This window comes from Myotis nattereri, assembly GCF_964212035.1.
Source record: "Myotis nattereri genome assembly, chromosome: X".
NCBI lineage: Eukaryota > Metazoa > Chordata > Mammalia > Chiroptera > Vespertilionidae > Myotis > Myotis nattereri.
In genome coordinates this window covers 99,318,225-99,343,094 of record NC_138078.1, presented here as the reverse complement: position 1 = coordinate 99,343,094, position 24,870 = coordinate 99,318,225, and the positions used below count along the sequence as shown (strand labels likewise).

Genomic DNA, 24,870 nt, shown 5'->3' with positions numbered 1-24,870 from the left:
AAACTAAAGATGACTAATAAAACACCAATAATTCTTAAATCTTGTAGATTGTCAGAATCATTGGGAATTGTTTTACAATAAGTTTGGATTGGATCTAGAATCTTTAAAAGTTCCTCAGGTTGAAAATCATTGATTTAGTCTGAATTTCCAATTTTTCAGAAAAAAAAATCTGGCTCAGAGAGAGGTGACTGACTTAAAGTCATGTGAAAGTGAATGACAAATTGGGATGATTAAAAAATGAATGGATTTAGAATTGGTAGCTATTGTGCTCAAGTTCTTATCTCCATCAGTTTCCGAGTATATAGCTTTGAGTAAGTCACAACCTCTTAGCCATCTATGTATATAAAAGGCTAAGTGCCCAACTGTCCATCCAACCGACCGACTGGCTGGTACATATGTGCACTGGCAATTTAAAAATAAACCTTGACTTGCACATGTGCAATACATATAAAGCTCTCTCGCTGGCACCAACCACATGGGTGTGTTTCAATCTGAAGAAATTTTGGATATATTCGATGGAGATTTTTGCACCTATTTGAGTGATGATTCCATTGATTCAATGAATGATGCCAAAAAGGAAATTTTTCCCATCGAATTTCTTAATAGTATTCCTCCTTCAGGAATGCCTTGTCATAAATTAAAATTGAAAGTAGGTGCAATCATCATGCTATTGAGAAATCTTAATAGTAAATGAGGTCTTTGTAATGGTACTAGATTTATTATCACAAGATTGCAACCTAACATAATCAAGCTGAAGTATTAACAGGATCTGTGGAAGGAGAGGTTGTTCTGATTCTAATAATTGATTTGTTCCCATCTGACACTGCCCTCCCATTTAAATTAATTCAAATACAGTTTCCCGTGATGCCAGCATTTACAATGACTATTAATAAATCACAAGGATAAACTCTAGACAGAGTAGGAATATTCCTACCTGAACTGGTTTTCGGATATGATCAGTTATATGTTACTTTCTCTAGAGTTCAAAGAGCGTGTGATGTTAAAGTTGTAAATACTTCATCACAAGGTAAATAAGTCAAGCACTCTGAAAGTGTTTTTACTCTTAATGTGGTATACAGGGCGATATTAGAATAAGTTTAATCAATTTATCAGTCATTGTTTTTATCAATGTTGTTTTTATATCATGTCTTTGTTGTTATATCATGTTATTGTTTATTAATCAATTTAAATATTATTTTCATATACATGTTACTAATTTTCTTTCATCTCTGACACTTCTATTATAGAGAAATGGTAAATAGCAATATTAAAATATTTCTTCTATTTAATTTCCTTTAAATGTGCATGAATTTATGTACCAGGCCATTAGTTTTGTGTATAAAAAGAAAAAAACAACTTGTCCTATATCTCTCTTGATCATACTTGTGAAGATCACATTTGATTTAAAAAGTGCTTTTAAAATAGAAAGTAATTGAAAATAAAAGTAACATCATTGCCTTGGAAGTATCCTTTCAATAATCCAACAGAGACTATGCATTTATTTGACCAACTGATTATTTCTTTAACATCAAAGCTATAACTTCCTCTATTCTTTGCTTAGCCAGATAACTCTAATTTTATAATTCTGTGAGCTCTAGCAGAGACTCTGCAATCAGGATCACCTTAGGGATACTGGGTCTTATCAGAGCTTTCCTATGTATGAGGCACTTCCAAGTCAGGGCCAGTTTGTAACCTCCAAGTCTGAATAAATATTGTGATAGCCCTTGTTTAACCAAATGTATGTATTTTGACAAGTTATATGACACACTGGATAGCAAGTCCCATATTTTTGTATTTATCTAATATTTCTGAATTTCATAATGCTCAAACATTTCTAATGGCTCCTATTGACTTGATAGGTTAACGATTTGAAGTATACAAGATTGATTAGGGTATAAGTTAGACTCTGGCAGTGAAAAGAGAATGAATTAAAAGGAAAATAATTTTATGGAAAAAAGAAAATAGAGAATTATATAAATATAAGAGCACTTTCACAACAAATATTTGTTTATTGTAAAATGATAAAAAGAAGATGTTACATAAAGAAAACAAAAGAGGGAAGGAAAAGTAACAGATGAAAGATGAAAAGGAGAAGAAAAAAGGGAAGTACAAGTGGGAGAAGAAAGTTGTTGGGAAAATTCCTACTTTATTTGGATTAAAAAAAATATGACCTGTGACTATCATCTTCCATGTACTAAGTAGATGTGCTTACTCTGGTAGGCCAGAATTGGCTGGCAGGTATGGCCATATGCCCTGGAAGCAGAGTAATCAGAGCAGACCCCCAGAGGTCCCTTGCCACCGAACTGTTTACACAGAATGGCATAGGTAAAGAGACCCCAGTAGGCCTCTTACCACAGAGACTCCAGAAACTAGGTATCCAAAATATCTTCTTAAATGTTTTTTATAGATGCAAAGGGGATAGTGATCCCTAAAATAGGTAGCCCCTGGTAAAAAAAAAATGGGACCTTGAAATCTAAAGTTAAAATTCCACAAAAAGAAATCTTGGGAATTGTTAGAGGTCTTGAGAATCATCCAGTCCAGCTGCATCCTATCAACCAAAGTGTCCACCCTAGTACAGAGAAGATGCATGTGGACACATTAAATGAAGTGGATTTTATATGTCAATAGGGTGCTTTATATAGCTTTAAACTACTCTGATAATACTTTATACAGATAAGGCACTTATTTTAGGAACTATAAACTAGGATGATTAAGCAATGGCTACTTTTTTCTTTGACCTAAAATCAATATTCTCTTCAGAACTTAACTTTCAACTTGTTGAAGACCAGTGTCAGAGAAGGGGAAACTATCTCTCATTAGTTATAAACACTGCCCACTCAAGTAGCTGCTATACTGTAAAGAACACAGGGAATCTGTTTCCTTAACTACTAAGCTAATAAAAGTAAATGTGGCCCTTTCCAAAATGCCTTGCTTTAGGCCAAGAATTGTATCTCACACTAGGCTAATTAATGCTTTAAGTTTAAAATTGAATATTATTTTTTAAACCCGTACTGAATATATTCAGCTGCCCTTGACATGGTCTTCAATTTAGAAGTCCCAGAAGAACAGAGAGATATATTTTGGTCAAGGCTACTCTAGAACACAACAGGATTTTCAAAACAAAAACAAAATACATAGTAAGAAATAAGATGCCAATTATCTTACCCAAGTCTTGACCGTGAGCTCTTTTATTTCCTTGTACATACAGGAGAGAAAAGCCTTCATAAATATGGACAGTTCCCTGTGGGCACTGTGGTGCTTCTGTTGTCTGGCTGTGACGTGTGATGAGGAATCCATGGGCAATAGAGGAAGTTCCAGGAGGACCTGGGGGACCTTGCAATCCATCTGGCCCAGGGGGACCATCCAAACCACGGGTACCTATTTCCATGGAATCATCAGTATACAAGATAAAGTAAGCTCTGTTCCACTATTGTGTCTATTCACAAAACATTATGACCTCATTTGTTTAATTTAGTCAATATTTATAGTTTCTATAAAAGTACTGTCAAATATCACTTGTTTAGAGATAAATTAAATATGGTCCCTGACCTCAAAGAGATTTAAATATGCATATGTCTATATCTATCTATCTATCAATCTATCTATCATCTATCTATGTATATATACTATATTATATGGGAAGAAGTGGTGCTTAGTTGGGAAGTCTTTATGTTTAGTACAGCAAGATAACTAGTCTCTTGCTGTACTAAAGGAGTCTAAACTCCATGACAAAATTTCAGCCTGCTGTTTTGTTCATTACCAAGAACGGAAGGGTGTGGTTGTCACCAGTCTCCCAGCTTCAGTGCTAAAAACATTTTCCTTTGAATCTGTCTGGGGAATTATTCTCAGGCATACCTTTTGTTTAGAGAATAAGCAGGACACTCTAAAGAAGGCTTTTAAAAATGTCTATTTTCAACCTACTTCTGGTTCCCTTTCTTCATTTAGCCTCTTGATTTGAGGTTCTTTGAACAAACTCTTTATATAGAGGTCTTTGGCCACTGTGTGCATAGATTTTCATTTGGGGGAAACGTAATAGCAATGTCCACGTGATGAAGATGGCAACTGACTTATTTCGTCCTTAGATATACAGTTAATGAAATGGCAGGGTGTTAGTTCTAGGAAGGCCATAAGTTTCATCACTCTGCCTGATTGCCACAATATATTTTTATCAATACAAATATTTTATGTTTATAATATTTAGAGTTATATTGATATTATCTAGAGTTGCCAACACATATTAAGATTTTTCAGTTTATAATATTTTATTTCTATTTTAGTGTATTTTTACTGCAAAGTGAATAAAATTATTTTTTGGAAGTAAGCTGAGTACAGTTTGGAAATCTAGTAGATACCAATACAATATTATGAGGAGTACCTAATAATGAGTAACCTCAAAAATATGCATATCAATTTGTCATCTCAGTATGAGAAGACACTATGACTCTCAAAGCTCTATGGGGATCACTTAATCTTTGCAATTATACTTACTGAATTCTATAATGGAAACTGTACTCTATTGTGATATTTTTAAATGTGGATTCACAATAGATTCAAGATGGTCACAAGACACATACTGAAAATGATCAGAGCAGCTAATCACCATGTTGAAAAGAGATGGGTTTTCCAGTGCTCTAAACACATAAATAAAAATAAACTTTCTATGCTTCTCTTATAATGGCAAATATCCTTGTATCTGTTCCCCAGCAAAGGATATACCAGCTAACTGCACTCTCTCAAGAGGAGGCTATCACAGCTACAATTGGAGGCCATGTGTCCAGACATCTCCCAGATGTAAAGAATACTAGTAGTATCATCATCAGCATTTTACTTGTCACACCTGGTTGACCTGGCAGACCTGGGTCCCCTTTGCGCCCTCCTGCACCATCAAAGCCAGGGAGTCCATTTCGCCCAGGATCTCCTGGAGGGCCAATTGGACCTACAGGAAAAAAGAAATAAGTTTTCAAAATATAAGTACAATAATTCAATATCCAGACAGATCTAGGAGACTTAAAGTCCTTGGGTGTCACTGAATTTGTAATCTGTTTTTTTTTTTTAAACTACATTTTTATATTTGACAGTATATTATAGATATCTATCATTTTCTCCCTGTTTACTCACCTCTGCGCAGCCACTACCCACCCCCAAGGTCTTCACCACCCTATTACCCATGTCTACGGACTATGCATATAACTATATTAGTTCCTTGGTTTCTCTCATCCTTCCACCCCCACATCGAGGTATGTCAGTCTTTTCCATGCCTCCATGTTTCAGGTCTTATTTTGTTGGTCAATTCATTTTGTGCATTAGATTCCACAAATAAGGGAGATCGTGTAATATTTGACTTTCTCAGATTTGTTTATATCACTTAGCATAATATTTTCCAGGTCCATCCATGCTGCCTCAAAGGGTAAGAGATCCCTCTTTTTTATAGCTGCATAGTATTCCATTGTGTAAATGTACTGATGAGCACTTGGGCTGTTTCCAAATCTTAGCTATTATAAATAATGCTGCTGAACACAGGGGTGCATATATTCTTGCTGATTGGTATTTTGGGGATTTTAGGATATATTCCCAGAAGTGGGATCACTGGGTCAAAAGGCAGTTCTATTTTTAATTTTTTGATGAAACTATACAGTTTTTCATAGTGGCTGCACCAATCTGCATTCCCACCATCAGTGAACTAGTGTTGCCTTTTCTCCACATCCTCATCAGCACTTGTTGTTTGTTGATTTATTGATGATAGCCATTCTGAGAGGTGTGAGGTGATACCTCATTGTCGTTTTAATTTGCATCCCTCTGATGCTCAGTGACTGAGGATTTTTTCATATGTCTCTTAGCCTTCTGTATGCACACCTTGCAGAGTGTCTATTTAGGTCCTTTGCCCATTTTTTATTGGATTGTTTGTCTTCTTTTTATTAAGTTGTATGAATTCCTTATATTTTGGATATTAACCCTTTGTCAGATGTATAATTGCCAAGTATGTTCTCCCATACAGTGGGACCCCTTTTCATTTTGCTGATGGTTTCTTTTGCTGTTCAGAAGCTTTTTATTTTGACGTAGTCCCATCTGTTTATTTTCTCCTTAGTTTCCTTTGCCCTAGGTGCTGTATCAGTAAAGACATTGCTATGAGATATATCGGTTATTTTGCTGCCTATCAAGTCTTCTAATATTTTTATTATTTCCTGTCTTAAATTTAAGTCCTTTAACCGTTTTGAGTTTGTTTTTCTGTATGCTGTAAGTTGGTGGTCTAGTTTCATATTTTTGCATGTCTGTCCAATTTTTCTAATACCATTTGTTGAAGAGACTGTCTTTACTCCATTGTATGTTCTTGTCTCCTTTGTCAAATATTAATGGTGTGGGTCAATGTCTGGGGTCTCTGTTTTGTTTCATTGTTCTACTAGTATATGCCTGTTCCTGTGCCAATACAGGTTATTTTGATTATCTCTGTAGTATATTTTGATGTCTGGTATTGTGATCTCTCCAAATTTTTTCTTCTCAAAATTGCTGCAGCTATTCAGGGTCTTTTATGTTTCCATATAAATGTTTTAGTATTTGTTCTTGTTCTGTGAAGTATGCCTTTGGTATTTTAATAGGGATTACATTGAATTTATAGATTGCTTGGGGTAGTATGGAAATTTTAATGATGCTAATTCTTCCAATCCATGAACATGGTATAGGCTTCCATTTATTTGTATTTTCCTCTATTTCTTTTACAATGACCTATAGTTTTTCAAGTACAAGTCTTTTACCTCCTTGGTTAAGTTGATTCCTAGATATATTTTTATTTTTGCTGAAATGGTAAATGGGATTTTTTTTTAGTTTCTCTTTCTGAGAGTTCATTATTGGTATATAAAAATGCCATCAATTTGTGGATGTTGCTTTTGTATCCTGCTATCTTGCTGAATTCATTTATTAGGCCTAATAGTTTTAGGATTTTCTATGTACTTTATCATGTCATCTGTGAATAATAAGTTTTATTTCCTCCTTTCCAATTTGGAAGCTTTCTATCTCTTCTTCTTGTTTGATTGCTGTACCTAGGACTTCCAGTAGTATGTTGAATGAGAGTGGTGAAAGCAGACATCCCTGTCTTGTTCCTGTTCTTAGGGGAAATGGTTTTAGTTTTTTCCCATTTAGTATGATGTTGGCTGTGGTTTGTCATATATGGCCTTTATGATGTTGAGGTATAATCCCTCTATTTCCACTTTACTACTGAGAGTTGTTATAAAAAAACATGGGTGCTGGGTTTTGTCTAATGCTTTATTGCATCTATTGATCATGTGATTTTAATCTTTTATTTTGTTTATGTGATGCATCACATTTATTGATTTGCAAATATTGTATTAGTTTTGCATCCCCAGAATAAATCTCACTAAATCATGGTGTATGATATATTTAATATATTGTTGGATGTGATTTGCTAACATTTTGTTGAGGATTATAGCTTATGTGTTCATCAGGGGTATTAGTCTGTAATTTTCTTTTTTTATAGTATCTTTATCTGGTTCTGGAATTAGGATAATACTGGCTTTGTAAAAAGAGCTTGTAAGTGTTCCTTCTCTTGAATCTTTTGGAATAGTTTGAAGAGATATGTTTTAGTTCTTCTTTGAATATTTGGTAAATGCTTTTGTAAATCCATACAGTCCAGTACTTTTGTTTGCTGGTAGTTTTTTTATTTTTTTTTATTTTTATTTATTGCTTAAAGTATTACAAAGGGTATTACATATGTGTCCATTTTATCCCCCCGCCCTAGACAGTCCCCTAGCCTCCCCTATCCCCCAATGTCTTATGTCCACTGGTTATGCTTATATGCATGCATGCAAGTCCTTTAGTTGATCTCTTACCCCCCTACCTCCTGCCCCCCAACCCCCCCCCGGCCTTCCCGCTGCAGTTTGACAATCTGTTTGAGGCAGCTCTGCCTCTGTATCTATTATTGTTCAAAAGTTTATAATGGTCTCTAGTATCCATGAATGAGTGAGATCATGTGGTATTTTTCCTTCATTGACTGGCTTATTTCACTTAGCATAATGCTCTCCAGTTCCATCCATGACGTTGCAAATGGTAAGAGTTCCTTCCTTTTTAGAGCAGCATAGTATTCCATTGTGTAGATGTACCACAGTTTTCTAATCCATTCATCTACTGATGGGCACTTAGGCTGTTTCCAGATCTTAGCTATGGTGAATTGTGCTGCTATGAACATAGGGGTGCATATACCCTTTCTGATTGGTGTTTCTGGTTTCTTGGGATATATTCCTAGAAGTGGGATCACAGGGTCAAATGGGAGTTCCATTTGAAGTTTTTTGAGGAAACTCCATACTGTCTTCCATAGTGGCTGCACCAGTCTGCACTCCCACCAGCAGTGCACAAGTGTTCCTTTTTCTCCACATCCTCTCCAGCACTTGTCGTTTGTTGATTTGTTGATGATAGCCAGTCTGACAGGTGTGAGATGGTACCTCATTGTTGTTTTGATTTGCATCTCTCAGATGATTAGTGACTTTGAGCATGTTTTCATATGTCTCTTGGCTTTCTGAATGTCCTCTTTTGAAAGGTGTCTATTTAGGTCCTTTGCTTGCTGGTAGTTTTTTAATTATTGCTTTAATTTCATCAGTTGTTATTGGCCTACTCAGGTTTTCTGATTCTTCCCGACTGAGTTTTGGAAGATTACATGTTTCTAGGAATTTGTCCATTTCGCCCAGGTTGTCCAATTTGTGGGTATAAAGTTGTTCATAATATTTGCTTATAGTCCTTGCATTTCTGTGGTGTCCATTGTTATAGTGCCTCTTGGATTCATTAATATTTCATAGTGCACTTTCTTTTAGACTCTATGTCATTGATTTCTTCTGTGATCTTTATAATTTCCCTTCTTCTGCTTCCTCTGGGCTTTTCTTGCTATTCTCTTTCTAATTCATTTAGTTATAGCGTTAGAGAGTTTGTTAGTGCCTTTTATTGTTTCTTAAGTAGGCCTTGTAAGGCTTTGAACTTCCCTCTCAGGACTGCTTTTACTGTCTCCCATCGGTTTTTGGTAGTTGTGTGTTGATTTCCAAGAAGTTTTTAATTTCTTTTTTTTTATTGATTAAGGAATTAGATGTGTCCTTATTCCCCCATTGACCCCAGAACCCCCCAATCATGCCCTCACCACCCTGGTGTCTGTGTCCATTTGTTAGGCTTATATGCATACATACAAGTCCTTTGGTTGATCTCTCCCTCTTACCCCACCCTCCCCTTCCCTCTGAGGTTTGATGGTCTGATCGATGCTTCTCTGTCTCTGGATCTGTTTTTGTTCATCAGTTTATGTTGTTCATTATATTCCACAAATGAGTAAAATCATGTGATATTTATCTTTCTCTTATTGGCTTATTTCACTTACCATAATGTTCTCCAATTCCATCCATGCTGTTGCAAATGATAAGAATTCCTTCCTTTTCACAGCAGCATAGTATTCCATTGTGTAGATGTACCACTGATTTTTAATCTACTCATCTGCTGATGGGAACTTAGGCTGTTTCCCAATCTTAGCTATGGTGAACTGTGCTGCTATGAACATAGGGGTGCATATATCCTTTTTGATTGGCATTTCTAGTTTCTTGGGATATATTTCTAGAAGTGAGATCACTTGGTAAAATGGAAGTTCCATTTTTAGTTTTTTGAGGAAATTCCATACTGTTCTCCACAGTGGCTGCACCACTCTGCATTCCCACAGTAGTGCACGAGGGTTCTCTTTTTTCCACATTCTCACCAGAACTTTTCATTTGTTGATTTGTTGATGATAGCCATTCTGACAGGTGTGAGATGGTACCGCATTGTCATTTTTATTTGTATCTCTTGGATGATTAGTGACTTTGAGCATGTTTTTATATGTCTCTTGGCCTTCCATATGTCCTTTTTCTAAAAGTATCTATTTATATTAGTTGCCTTTTTTATTGGATTGTTTATCTTCCTTCTGTTAAGTTGTATGAGTTCCCTGTAAATGTTGGAGATTAAACCCTTATCGGTGATAACATTGGCAAACATGTTCTCCCATGCGCTGGGCTTTCTTGTTGTTTTTTGATGGTTTCTCTTGCTGTACAGAAGCTTTTTATTTTGATGTAGTCCCATTTGTTTATTTTCTCTTTAGTTTCCATTGCCCTAGGAGCTGTGCTGGTGAGCATATTGCTTTGGCATATGTCTGAGATTTTGCTGCCTGTGGATGCCTCTAATATTTTTATGGTTTCCTATATTATGTTTAAGTCCTTTATCCATTTTAAGTTTATTTTTATGTATGGTGTAAGTTGCTGGTCTATTTTCATTTTTTTTGCATGTATCTGTCCAATTTTCCCAATACCATATATTGAATAGACCATCTTGTCTCCATTGTATGTTTTGCCTCCTTTGTCAAATATTAATTGAGCATAGTTGTTTGGGTCGATTTCTGGGTTCTCTGTTTTATTCCACTGATCTATATGTCTGTTCTTGTGACGGTACCAGGCAGTTTTGACAACAGTGGCTTTGTAACACAGCTTGATATCTGGTATTCAGATCCCTACTACTTTATTCTTCTTTCTCAGGATTGCTGCAGCTATTTATAACTACAGTTTTTAAGTGAAATGGTTTTTAAGTGACCAGGTAATGCTGGTCTTTTTTTTTTCATTTCAGATGAATTTTTGGAGAGTTCATTCTAGGTCTGTGAAATATGCCATTGGTATTTTAATGGGGAGTGCATTGAATCTATAGATTGCTTTGGGTAGTATGGGCATTTTAATGATGTTGATTCTACCAATCCATGAACATGGTCTATTCTTCCATCCATGTATGTCTTCCTTTATCTCTTTTTTTCATTGTCCTGTAGTTTTCTGAGTACGGTTCTTTTACCTCCTTAGTTAAGTTTATTCCTATTTATCTAATTTTTTTTTTGGTGTGAAGATAAATGGATTTTTTTTTTAAATCTCTTTCTGTAAATTCACTATTGGTGTATAAAAATGCCATAGATTTCTTGCCATTAATTTTGTATCCTGCTACATTGCCAAATTCATTTATTAAGCCTAATAATTTTCTGATGGAGCTTTTAGGGTTTTCTATGTATAGTATCACGTCATCTGTGAATAATGACAGTTTTAATTTTCTTTTCCAATTTGGATTACCTCTAACTTCTTCTTTTCTAATTGCTATGCCTAGCACTTCCAGTACTATGTAGAACAGGAGTGGTGAAAGTACGCATTCTTGTCTTATTCCTGTTTTTAAGTGAAATGGTTTTAGTTTTTACCCATTGAGTATGATGTTGGCTGTAGGTTTGTATTACTGCTTTATTATGTTGAGATATGATCCCTCTTTTCCCATTTTGCTGAGGGTTTTTATCAAGAAATAGTGTTGGATTTTGTGAAGTGCTTTTTCTGCATCAATTGATATGACTATGTGATTTTTATCTCTCAATTTGTTTATTTGATGTATCACATTTATTGATTTGCGGATATTGTACCATCCTTGCATCCCCAGGATAAGTCCTACTTGCTCATGGTGTATGATCTTTTTGATGTAATGCTGGATCTGATTTGCTGGAATTTTGTTGAGGATTTTGGCATCTATGTTTATGAGGGATATTGGCCTGTAATTCTCTTTCATTGTGTTGTCTTTATCTGGCTTTAGTATTAGGGTAATGCTGGCTTCAAAAAATGAGCTCGGAAGTGTTCCTTCCTCTTGCAGTTTTTGGAATAGTCTGAGGAGGATAAGTTTTAGTTCTTCCTTGAATGTTTAGTAAAACTCCCCTGTGATGCTGTCTGGCCCCAGGCTTTTGTTTGTTGGAAGCTTTTTGATGACTACTTCAATTTCCTCCAGAAAAAAAAAAATGAAACACTTCACAAAGTTGCATGTCATCCTTGCGCAGGGGCCATGCTAATCATCTCTCTATTATTTCAATTTTAGTATATGTGCTGCCGAAGTGAGGACAGTTCCTAATTTCTTGCTTGATCTCATTGGTAACCCATTCATTGTTTAATAACATGCTATTTAGCCTTCATATATTTGAGTGATTTTGAGTTTTTTATTGTAGTTAATTTATAATTTCATGAATTTCTAACTGTGATCTGAGAAGAAGGTTGGTAAGATTTCAATCTTCTCAAATTTGTATAGACTTATTTTGTGTCCTAACATCTGGTCTATCTTTGAGAATGTTCCATGTGCACTTGAGAATTATGTATATTCTGTTGATTTGAGGTGAAATATTTTGGAAATATCAGCTAGAATCCATCTGATTTAGTGTATCATTTAAGGCCTCTGTTTCCTTGTTGATTTTTGGTCTGGAAGATCTATCCAGTGATGTCAGTGGGATGTTAATATCCCCTACCATGACTGTATCCCCGGGATAAGTCCTACTGTTGATCTCTCCCTTAAAGTCTATCAAGAATTTTTTTAAAAATGTATATTTTGATGTTCCTATATTGGGTGCATATATGTTTACAAGGGTTATGTTTTCTTATTGAATCATTTCCTTTAGTGTTATGTAGTTGCCTTCTTTGTCTCTTGTTATGGCCTTTATTTTGAAGTCTATTTTGTCAGATATAAGTATTGCAACTCCAGCTTTTTTTCTTTATTATTTGAATGGAATATTTTGCCAACGCTTTTCTCTCAGTCTCTGTGCATTTTTTGCTCTGAGGTGTATCTTTTGTAGACACCTTATATATGGGTCACATTTTCTTATCCATTCTGCCACCTTTAGTCTTTTGGCTGGAGCATTTAATCTACTTACACTTAAGGTTATTATTGATAGGTATTTATTTATTGCCATTTTTATGTTCATTATACCTATGATTTCTCTTTCTCTCTTCTTCTTCCTCTTCTTAAATCAAATTCCTTTAACACATTGTGGATCAGGAGTTTTATTGCTAGCTTTACCCAGTGGCCAGATAAGTTTCTATTGAACGAGTACAAAAAATGTTTTACATAAATGTTAAAGGCACGCTTTAGAATTAAATACCCATTGCATTTTGAAGTTATGTATTACATGTTATTACAAGCTAATATCTTTTTAAAGTATGATACTTTGTAAAACACTGTGTAATATGAAGTGAGAATTCTCGTGACCCATCCGCAATGTGTTTAAGATTTCTTGCATTGCTTTTTTGGCGGTAATGTACTACTTTAACCTTTTTTTGTCTGGAAAGGTTTTTATTTCGCCTTCAATTTTCAATGATAGTCTGAATGGATACAATAGTCTTGGATTTAGGGCCTTGTTTTTCATTACTTTCAATACTTTATGCCACTGCTTTCTGACCTGAAGTGTTTCTATTGAGAAGTCAGCTGACATTTTAGTGGGAACGCCTTTGCAGGTAATTTTATGTCTCTTGCTGCCTTTAAGATACTTTCTTTTTCTCTAACGTTTGCCATTTTTATTATGATGTGTCTAGACAGGTGTGGTTCTTTTTGGGTTCATTTTGATTGGACTTTCTGTGCCTCCTGTACTGGTATGACTTTTTCCTTCACTAAGTTGGGGAAGTTTTATATCATTATTTCTTTAAAAATGTTCTCTGTTCCTTGCTCACATTCTTCCCCTTCTGTTATTCCTATGAGGCAGATGTTATGTTTCAAGTTGTCCCAGAGCTCCCTTAAGCCATCTTTCTGCTTTTTAATTATTTTTCTATTTTATTGCTCTAATTGGGTATTGCTTTATACCTTGTCTTCAAATCGCTGATTGGATCATCTGCTTTATCCAATCTAATTTTAATTCCTTCTCATTCTTGATGTCAGATATGTTATTCTTCATTTTTGTATGGTTCTAGGTTTCTATTTCCCTTTTCATGCTGCTGTAGTTCCCACTAAGTACATTGTAATTTGCACTAAGTTTCTTAAGCATATTTATAACCATTACTTTGAACTCTATGTCTTATAAGTTGCTTGCCTAAATTTCATTTAGTTCTTTGTCTGGAGAGTTCCCCCTTTCTTTCATTTGGGGGTTTTTCTTTGTCTCCCTATTTTAGCTCCCGTTTTGTTTTTGTTTCCATGTATTAGATAGAATTGTTATGACTCCTAGCCTTTGTGAGATGGCCTTATGTTGAAAATATGTTAAGGGGTCCAGTGGTGCAGTTTCTTTGATATTCTGAGCTGGATGCTCTAGGAATGTCCCTTGGATGCATTATTTGGGCTCTCCTGTTGTAATAGGGGCTTGATTGCTAATGTCTCTTTCATAGGAGGGATCTCCCCTTTGACTCACTGACAGTGAGGCTTAACCCATAACCTTATCATGCCAGTATTATGCAGGTGCTGACAGAACAGAACAAGACACAACAGGAACAAAACAAAAACACCATAAAAATCAAGCTATGTAAAGCAATAAAAACAGGAAAGCATAAAAAAGAAAAATAAAGCAAAGAATGAAAAGAATACTAAAAGACATGAGATCAAAGATTTAGAGGGGTTTTAAAGAAGAAGGGAGAAAGAAAAACAGGAAAAAATGTCAATATGGAAGCAAGAAGGAAGCTAAAATAACTAGTATAGGAAGAAAAAAGAATCTATAAGGAAGGCCACCTTACAATACTAAAGGGAGCAATTCAATATGAGGATATAACTCTGGTAAACATATAGACACCCAATACAGGAGCACCCAAATACATAAAAACAAAAAAACTTCTGGAAGATATCAAGGGAGAGATAAAAAGCAACACAGTCATAGTAGGAGATTTTAATACCCCATTGACACCACTGGATAAATCTTCTAAACAAAAATCAGCAAAGAAACATCAATACTAAATGACTCACTACATCAGATGGACTTAATTGACATCTTCAGAACATTTCACCCCAAAGCTACAGAATATACATTCTTCTCAAGTGCACATGGGCCATTTTCAAAGATAGACCACATACTAAGACAGAGGAAAATCTCTCCAAATTCAAACAATTAGAAATATTATCAAGCATCTTCTCAGACCACAATGTCATAAAATTAGAAATCAACTACAATAAATACAATGAAAAAAAAAAAAACACCTGGAGGCTAAATAGCATGCTATTAAACAATAAGTGGGTTACCAAAGAGATCAAAGAAGAAATAAAAACTATCCTGGAAACCAATGACAATGAAAAGAAAACAATCCAAAACCTATGGGACACAGTGAAAACAGTCTTTAGAGGGAAGTTCATAGCTCTACAGGCCTACCTAAAAAAAAAAAAAAATAGTTCTAAATTATCTAACCCTCCATCTCAAAGAATTAGAAAGAGACCAACAAGAAAATCCCAGAGTAAGCAGAAGGAAGAAATAATAAAGATCAGAGAGGAAATAAGTGACACAGAGACCAAAAAACAAAACAAAAACAACAACAACAAAACAACAATACAAAATATCAATAAAACCAAGAGCTGGTTCTTTGAATGGATAAACAAGATTAATGAACCTCTAGATTAAAATATCAAACTGTGAGTGTTAAGGTACATTCACATAAACTGTTTAGTTTCAAAATGTTGGTGTGAAAGTGACACCAGGGTTGGCGTGTATCTTGAATTAAATATAAAATGTTCTCTGACTCGGGATCCTGTTCCAACTCTGTGGAAAAGAGCTCATCTTGGCAAAGCAGGGTTTCTGTGTGTGTGCTTCACATGGCCAAGCAGTCACTTTATCTCTCTGTGAAACTTGGGAAAAGCTCTTTCTGCCAAACGTGACTGTGAATGTCCATTCTTAGAGAGTCATGGACTCTTTGAGAGCCTCGTTCTTCAAAGCAAACCTGCTTTCGGTTGCTTAGTCCAATACAGCAATCCAACCCAGTGGCTGGAAAAACTCCAAGGTATGCAGTCAGGGGCTACAAAGGCCAGCCCATCCGTTTCATCATTGGCTGGGCCTGCACGTTTGCTTATTTATTTCAGAGGCTCTGAATATTGATGCTAAAATTCTCAACGAAATTCCAGCAAATCAGATCCAGCATTACATTAGAACGATCATACACCATGACCAAGTGGGATTTATTATGGGGATGCAAGGATGGTACCATATCCACAAATCAATAAATGTGAAAAATCACATAAACAAATTGAGACACAAAAATCACATAATCATATCAATTGATGCAGAAAAAAACATTTCACAAAATCCAGCAACCTTTCTTGATAAAAACGCTCAGCAAAGTGGGAATAGAGGGATCATACCTCAACATAATAAAAGCCTTATATGACAAACGTACAGCCAACATCATACTCAATGGGCAAAAACTAAGACCATTTCCCCTAAGAACAGGAACAAGACAGGGATGTCCACTTTCACTAATCCTGTCTGACATAGTATTGGAAGTGTAAGCCAAAGTGATCATACAAGAAGAAGAAATAACAGGCATCCAAATTGGAAAAGAAGTATAACTGTCCTTATTCACAGATGACATGATACTGTACATAGAAAACTCCAAAGACTCCATTGGAAAACTGCTAGACTTAATAAATGAATTTGGCAATGTAGCAGGATACAAACTTAACACCCAAAAATCTATGGCTTTTTTATACACCAATAATGAACTCACAGAAAGAAAACTAAAAAAATCCAATTTACCATTGCAACAAAAAAATTAAGATACCAAGGAATAAACTTAACTAAGGAGGGAAGAGAGATGTTATCTGAAAACTACAAGACATTGAAATAAGAGATAGAAGAAGACATAAACAAATGGAAGAATATACTGTGTTCATGGATTCATAGAATCAACATCATTAAAATGTCCATACTACCCAAAGCAATGTATAGATACAATGCACTCCCCATAAAATACCAATGGCATATTTCACAGACCTATAACAAACTCTCCAAAAATTCATCTGGAATAAAAAAAGACCCCAAATACCCACTGCAATCCAGAGAAAGAAGACCAAAGTTAAAGGAATCACAATACGAGATATCAAGCTATATTACAAAGCCACTGTTCTCAAAATTGCCTGGTTCTGGCACAAGAACATACATATAAACCAATTGATCAGAACAGAGACCCAGAAATACACCCAAGGCATTATGCTCAATTAATATTTTGCAAAGGAGGCAAGCACATAAAATGGAGTCATGACAGTCTCTTCAATAAATGGTGCTGAGAAATTTGGTCAGATACATGCAAAAAAATGAAACTGGATCACCAACTTACACCATATACACAAACAAACTCAAAATGGCTAAAGGACTTAAAAGTAAGACAGGAAACCATAAAACCTTAGAAGACTCCATAGGCAGCAAAATATCCAATATATCTCGTAGCAATATCTTTACTGATACAGCTCCTATAGCAAAAGAAACTAAGGATAAAATAAACAAATGGGACTACATCAAAATAAAAAGCTTCTGCACAACAAAAGAAACCATCAACAAAACAAGAAAGCCCACTGCATGGGAGAACATATTTGCCAGTGTTATCATCAATAAGGGTTTAATCTCCAATATTTACAGGGAACTCATGCAACTTGACAAATAGAAGATAAAGAATCCAATAAAAAAAATGGACCTAAATAGACACTTTTTGAAAGAGGACATACACAAGGCAGAGAGACATATGAAAACATGCTCAAAGTCACTATTCAAAATGACAATGCAGTACCATCTCACACCTGTCAGAAAGGCTATCATCAACAAATCAACAAATAACGAAGTGCTGGTGAGGATGTGAAGAAAAAGGAACCTTCATGCACCGCTTGTGGGAATGCAGACTGGTTCAGCCACTGTGAAGAACAGTATAGAATTTCCTCAAAAAGTTAAAAATGGAACTCCCATTTGTCCCAGTAACCCCACTTCTAGGACTATATCCCAAAAAAATGGAAACACCAATCAGAAAGGATATATGCACCCCTTTGTTCATAGCAGCACAATTTATAATAGCTAAGATTTGGAAACAGCCTAAATGTCCATCAACAGATGAGTATATTAAAAAACTGTGGTACATCTTCACAATGGAATATTATGCTGCTATAAAAAAGAAGGAACTTTTACCATTTGCAACAGCATGGATGGAACTGGAGAGCATTATGCTAAGCAAAATAAGCCTGCCAGAGAAAGATAAATATCACATGGTCTCTCTCATATGTGGGATATAATGATCAACATAAACTGATGAATAAAAATAGATCCAGAGACAAGGGGCATGGGATGGGGGGTTAGAGATCTACCAAAGGACTTTTATGCATGCATATTAGCATAACCAATGGACACAGACACTGGGGCAGTGGGGGGCTTCCTCTTGGAGTTGAGAGCGGCTTGCGGGGGTGGTGTCAATTGGGAAAAAAGGAGACATATGTAATATTTTAAACAAAAACAAAAAAAAGAAAAAAAAGAAAAGGAAACAAGAAATAAATGAAATAATGTTAATGAATTTGAAACATAGTAATAATGGGTATATCTCTCTATATATATAAAACCCTAATATGTAAATAGACTGAACAGGAGAACAACCAAACAACTGGTCGCTATGATGTGCACTGACCACGAGGGGGCACGTGCGGAACATGGTGGGCATTGGCAGCAGGTGGCAGAGCATGGAACATGGTGGGCAGCAGTTGTAGTGGGATGGTGGAGCAGGTGATCAGGGGCACCGGACCAAGGTGGGGCACTGGTTGCTGTCATCAGGGCGAGCCTCTGGTGGTTACTGAACATTTTTTGTTCCCGTGCATCGTGGTCTGGCCTGGTGCTCACATCTGCTGCTCGTGCCCACCCCGCTTGCACCTGCTGCAGGTGCCAGAGATGCTACTTGCCCACTGCAGCCTCACGGCCCACAGTTCCTTTCAAGGTGCATGAATTCATGCACTGGGCCCCTAGTCCTATATAATAAAACTGTAATATACAAATCGATCAAACGGTGGAACCAAGAATTGCTATGATGTGCACTGACCACCAGGGGGCAGATGCTCAATGCAGGAGCTGCCCCCTGGTGGTCAGTGCACTCCTACAGGGGGAGCACCACTCAGCCAGAAACCGGGTCTAATGGCTGGAGTGCACAGTGATAGTGGCGGGAGCCTCTCCAGATTCCGAGGCAGTGCTAAGGACCCCCCCCCAAGGGGTCCGGGACTAGGAGAGGGTACAGGCCAGGCTGTGGTCCCTCCTCCAGTGCACGAATGTTGTGCACTGGGCCTCTAGTTAAGATATAAATAGGAGAGGTAAAACGAGAAAAAATAAAAATAAAATAAAATGATAAAAAATAATAACAATAAAAAGAGACACAAAAAGAATAGAATCAAAGGAAAGAAATTAGAGATATGCAAGAAAAAAGAGAAGACATAAAAAAGGGGGTAATACAAAGAAACAACAAGAAACAAAAATAGCCACCCAAAGACTGCTTTCCTCAACAGTCACTTCTGTTCCCTCCCCATTCTACCCCCGAGGGAGGCAGCAGGAACTGAGGGTGTTGCCTGGGTACACATTCCATTTTCCATGTCCAACCTCACACAGATTAAGAGGCATCTCAGGCCTTTTCCCATGGACCCGACCACCTTTACTAAAGAACTGAGTACATTACCCAGTCCTATGACCTGATTTGGCAGGACATCTAAGTCATCCTGCCCTCCTCTCTCACCCCAAAGGAGAAGGAGTACATTTGGCTAGCAGCTCAGGACCATGCCAATGCCCTCCATAGATAGGATGTGGCAGCAAACCCTGTTGGCACTGATGCAGTCCCTAGAACTGACCTGAGATGGGACTATCAGATTACTTCCCCAGGGCACTGGCTCTGTAGCCATATAATCACCTTTCTCATTACCGGACTCAGAAAGGCTGCCCATAAGGTGATCACCTATGACAAACAATGAAATCATTCCGGGCACTGATGAAAACCAGCTATCTTCCTCTCCCACATAATGGAGGCCTTACAGAAATTTACCACCTTAGACCCCACCTCCAGAGGGAACCCTTCTTCTGAACACCCATTTTAAATCCCAACTAGAGTCCCAGTGCACGAAAATTTGTGCATTCAGGTGGGGGGGGGGGGTCCTCTCAGCCCAGCCTGCACACTCTCATAATCCGGGACCCCTTGGGTAGGGTCCAGTCCCATCACAGCCTGGCTGTGGTTCCCCAGGCCTGTGGGCTGGGGGTAGGGTCCAAGAGGCCAGTCAGATGGTAGCATGGTTCTGGTTCCCCAGAGCCTGCGGGTGGGGGGAGGGACACAGAGGCCAGTCCAATGGCAGCATGGCTCCATTTCCACAGCTCCCTCCCGCTGCCGCACTGCGTACAGCTGGGGCCCACAGCTCCCTCCCACAGCTGCACCATGGGTGGCCGGGACCCAGGACTGACACCTGCCATGCCGCCGGGACCCAGGACTGACTTCTACCACACCAGCCGGGACCCTAGCTTGGTGTTAGGTCATCCGTCTGGATATTTAGGTTGTGACAGACCCTGGCTCTTTATATATTAGGATCAACCCCTGACATATGCCACAAACTTTGAAAAATAGACACAGGTCCACAAATCCCTCAAAAAGACCTCATTAATCTGGCCTTTAAGGTCTTTAATAAAAGAGATGAGGAGACCCAAATACAAAAAACAAAAAAAAAAAACAAAGGAAAGATCAGGCCAAGGCTGAGGCCCAGAAGGAGGCCTTCCAGCTCCTAGCCACTGCTCTCATAAACCCTAATGAAGGTGCTGGTCCTCCAACCAAGGGTAAGTCAGGAGCTAAGCCTCCTCTGGACCCATGCTTCAAATGCAACAAGGAAGGACACTGGACCAAGTCCTGCTCAAAGCCGAGACCCCCTCCTGGGCCCTGCCCACAGTGCAGAATGGAAGGCCACTGGAAATCAGACTGTAGTCTGACCCCTCCAGGTCGGACCTCAGCCAGTTCAGTAAGGCTGCCCTCTGGATCTGGTTTGGAGCTCCCAGAACTCCTGGGACTGGCCACCAAAGACTGAAGCTGTCCAGAATGATCATGTAATATAGGGAAATAACAAAGCAGACCAGGAGGCCAAGGCAATGGCTCAGAGGAAGCCACCATCTCCCCAACTCTTAGGTATACCTTGTATAACACCCAAATATACTCCAGAGGAACTTCAGTCCCTATTAGCACTTGAGGCCCCTCAGGAAGATCCATGGTTAAAATTTCGGGGAAAATATATCTTCCCCAGGGACAGGTCCGCGATATCTTACAGGCTATTCACAATTCCCTACATATAGGATACATTTACAACTCCTAAAACCCCTCATCACATGTTCTAACCTAGCCTCCCTACTGAAAGATATCACCAAAACCTGTTCTACTTGTTACTCAGTATCTCCCCAAGGACAAGTTAGATTAGACCTCCTTTATTCCCCACTCATCAGTCCAGGGGCCAAATCCCTGGACAAGACAGGCAAATTGACTTCACTCACATGCCCCCTATGTACTGACCCTACCAACCCTGACTTTTCTGAAAACTCAACTCCTCTCCCAATATAAATCCTCCAGGTCTTAACTACTACCCCCCTTCCCTTTGCATCAGGATTCTCACCTTTTTATGGGACTCCCTTCTCCAAAGGGACTTCGCTTACCCATGGGGTGAGATTTCCTCCTTTCTAGATCCTGAACATACCCTTTCCCCCCTTGGGATAATCCTGACCCTGGAAGTGGGGATTAGCTCTCCTTCTCATCATCCTATTCCAACCTTTCTCTCCTACACCCATAAGGAACTTTCTCACCTCCACTCATCTCCAACAAACACTTAATTTTACCCATTCCCGCCTAAACCAGACCAATCCAACCTTTGCCAGGGATTGCTGACTCTGCCTTTCCCTCTCCTCTTCAGCATATACCACCATCCCTATCTAAATCAAGATATGGAATCAGGCAAAAATCACTCTGGCTTATAAAAGGAAAAGGGAACTATATTTCTCAAAAAGGCAGACCTACAGTCCAGACAAATCAAGTCTCCCTTTTTTTCCATACTTATGCTCTATCTCTTACTAAGGTAGCTTCTTCCTCCCTCCTGGTCACAGGTCCTATCACTCTACATACCCCACTAGTTACCCAAGCCCCTTTATGCTTTACAAGGTCACAGGGCAATATAACAATAGGCCATCTCCCCTCATCAGCTTGCAACACCACAGTCAACCTGAACAAGCATGTCAAACTTGTGGCCCATGGACCGCATGTGGCCCACAATGAATATTTTTGGGGCCCAACCAATATAACGGTATGTAAGAAGCATTTTAATAAAAAATTTGTAACTTAATTTTTACAATATCCTGTTATACATAATTATTAATAACGAACTACAACGTTCGCTAATGACTGATTACTATAATCATGTTGCATTAATTTCCCTTACACGCAGGTGCATCATTTCTCTCCACTAATACTAGCAGTGAATATTTTAGCAGCCGATTGCCACATCATTAGTCTTGGACTGACTTGTTTGGTGTGTGCAACAGGAAATATTTCGCTTTTGGAGAACAAGAAAAATAGGTTTATTTGTGTTATGCTTATTAATATGTGCAGTTATTCAGTGTCTGTTAAGTTAATGTTCAAGAAAAAAATATTAATTTTTTATTAAATTGTTCTATTATTTTATGTTAACATTTATTTCAGCCCTTTGTAGTTAACATGTCTCTATGGACATAAACCTACATTTCTATGAAAATTGAAGTTTTTGTTTTTTTGAGGCCCACATAAACTTAAACCTTGTTTATTTGGCCTGTGTTAGCCTTTGAGTTTGACATGCTTGACCTAGAACTACCAAACAGCCATAGTTCCTAATAGGTTGACAACAGGTCTCCCTGGAAGCCAATGGTTATTTCCTACAGCTGGTCTGTTTAACTTCTTATCCAACCATCCAGGTCCAGGATTCAACTGTTCCTTTCTTTCCCTTTTACTTTCCCCTTGGATAACAGCCCATTCTAGCGTTTCCTCCCACTTTCACTGCAATAGAATCTCAACCACTCATCTGTCACCCCTTATTGGTAGCGCCATGGCAACTACGCTCTCAGCTTTGAGCGTGGAACAGAGAAAAGGAACCTCATACCCTTTAGTCCACCTCTTCTCTTTATACCTTTCAGCTTGTCTCCATCAGGGATTTTTCTTCCTCTGTGGGGAGAACACATACATCTGTCTCCCCACTAACTGGACGGAAACCTGTACTGTCATCTCTCACCCAATGTAGATGTAGCCCTCAATAATCAATCTTTACCTGTTTCCATAACCCATCATATCTGGCACAAAAAGGCAGTCCAGATAATCCCTCTCCTCATAACCTCTGGTATCTCAGCAGGTGCTGGAACTGGCATGGGGGCCTAACCATTGCTCTATCCTATTTTGAAATCCTGTCTAAGGACCTACAAGAAAGCTCTGGATGCCTAGCAAGGGGCAAAACTGGCAAAAATAAGAACCTCACCCCCAGGATAACCTATCCTCCCCTTTCATATCACTAGTCAGGTAACAGACCTCCATCTTTTCCTCCCTAAAGATAACATGTAGGCCCCAGTATTTTAGCTCCAAGTCCAGAAAAGCAGCAAAACCAGACAAGTGACGCTGTGGCAGCCTCAGGACCAGCTTTTAACTCCCAAGTCACTCAACAGGACAGTTTTCAAGCCTTCACCAACCAGTCTCTTGGGGAAATCATGCTGCTGTGACCCCTCGTCCAGCCGACTACTATCAAAGTCCATTCCCCTGTGATCTTGACATCCCCCCTCAGCAGGAGGTAAATACAGAAGATATGGCCTTCATCCCTATTCCATAAAGCAAAAAGGCTGGAATGTTAGGTCTGATAAAATAATTGAATAGATATCCCTTCCCCTGGGAACTGACCTTTAGGCCTCTTCACAATGGGCATTCCACTTGCTTAGACCACATCCCACTTGCTAAGACCATTAGTTCTACCCTCCGGACTTTCTTAGACTACAGACCTGCACAGAGAATTCTCTGCCCAGAAAAAGCCTACCTAGAGTCCTTTAAATACCTCTGATTCCCCCCGTCTTCGGGAGCTGGCACCATTTTTGGGTTCAGGCCATCTGTGTTTCCAGGTGACCTAATAAATTCATAATTCTTTATCCCTTTTGGCCTCGTGTGTTCCTCCTTCGGCGACCCTAACAAATTTCATTACAGTGTTTTAAACAACACTAAACTAATCATTCAAATTAGATTACCTAGGCTGTGGTTGGCAAACTGTGGCTCGCGAGCCACATGCGGCTCTTTGGCCCCTTGAGTGTGGCTCTTCCTAAGCCTTAGGAGTACCCTAATTAAGTTAATAACAATATACCTACCTATATAGTTTAAGTTTAAAAAATTTGGCTCTCAAAAGAAATTTCAATCGTTGTACTGTTGATATTTGGCTCTGTTGACTAATGAGTTTGCCGACCACTGAAGGAGCTACAAGAAATTCAACTGGGGATAAAAGAAGTTAGCACATGAGAAATTGATTTTTTTAATAAAAAGGAAATGGCACCTGTGGTGGCCTAGTATTCTACCAGTTTCTGAGATTCCTATAGTCAGAAACAAACTCTGACAAGTGAAAGAATTAGGGAAATATTCTCAAATAGATAAGGCTTAAAAAGATGATCTTCAAAGGTACCTGGTAATCCTTGAGGTCCTGGTAATCCTGATAGACCTTTAAATCCAGGCGGGCCTGGGACCCCTGGTGGACCAACATCTCCTTTGATTATAATGCTCTGTCCTGAAGGACCAGGTAATCCAGGGGGACCTAAAAGTCAAAACACACAACTTTAAAGGTAGGAAAAAGAAAGGTCAGATGGAATAGATGCCAATGTGATCTAAGGTCAAAATAATAACTGGTGTGAAAGAAGCAAGTTACATATATGGGAATATTGCCATGTTTAACAGAAATATATTTGGGAAAACTATCACTATATGCCAATACTGGAAAAACATAATTTTATTAGAGTCAATGAAAAAATTAGGCACATTGTCTCTATTTTCAAGCTTTGAAGTGAGACTCAATTACTAAAAAGTTTAATTCATTTCAAATTTGTGAACATTGGTG

At 38.0% G+C, this 24,870-nt stretch overlaps 1 protein-coding gene across 2 annotated transcripts in view; it reads right to left on the bottom strand.

Annotated features, from left to right (window-relative positions):
• Positions 1-24,870, bottom strand: part of COL4A5 (collagen type IV alpha 5 chain) — a gene marked incomplete at both ends in the record, with an annotated part of 331,327 nt that overhangs the window by 8,749 nt on the left and 297,708 nt on the right. For both annotated transcript variants that reach the window (XM_081115359.1, XM_081115360.1), the window contains 3 exons: positions 3,166-3,378; positions 4,838-4,936; positions 24,442-24,570. In XM_081115359.1, the coding sequence (XP_080971485.1) occupies positions 3,166-3,378; positions 4,838-4,936; positions 24,442-24,570 (441 nt within the window). The remainder of the gene's footprint in view (positions 1-3,165; positions 3,379-4,837; positions 4,937-24,441; positions 24,571-24,870) is intronic.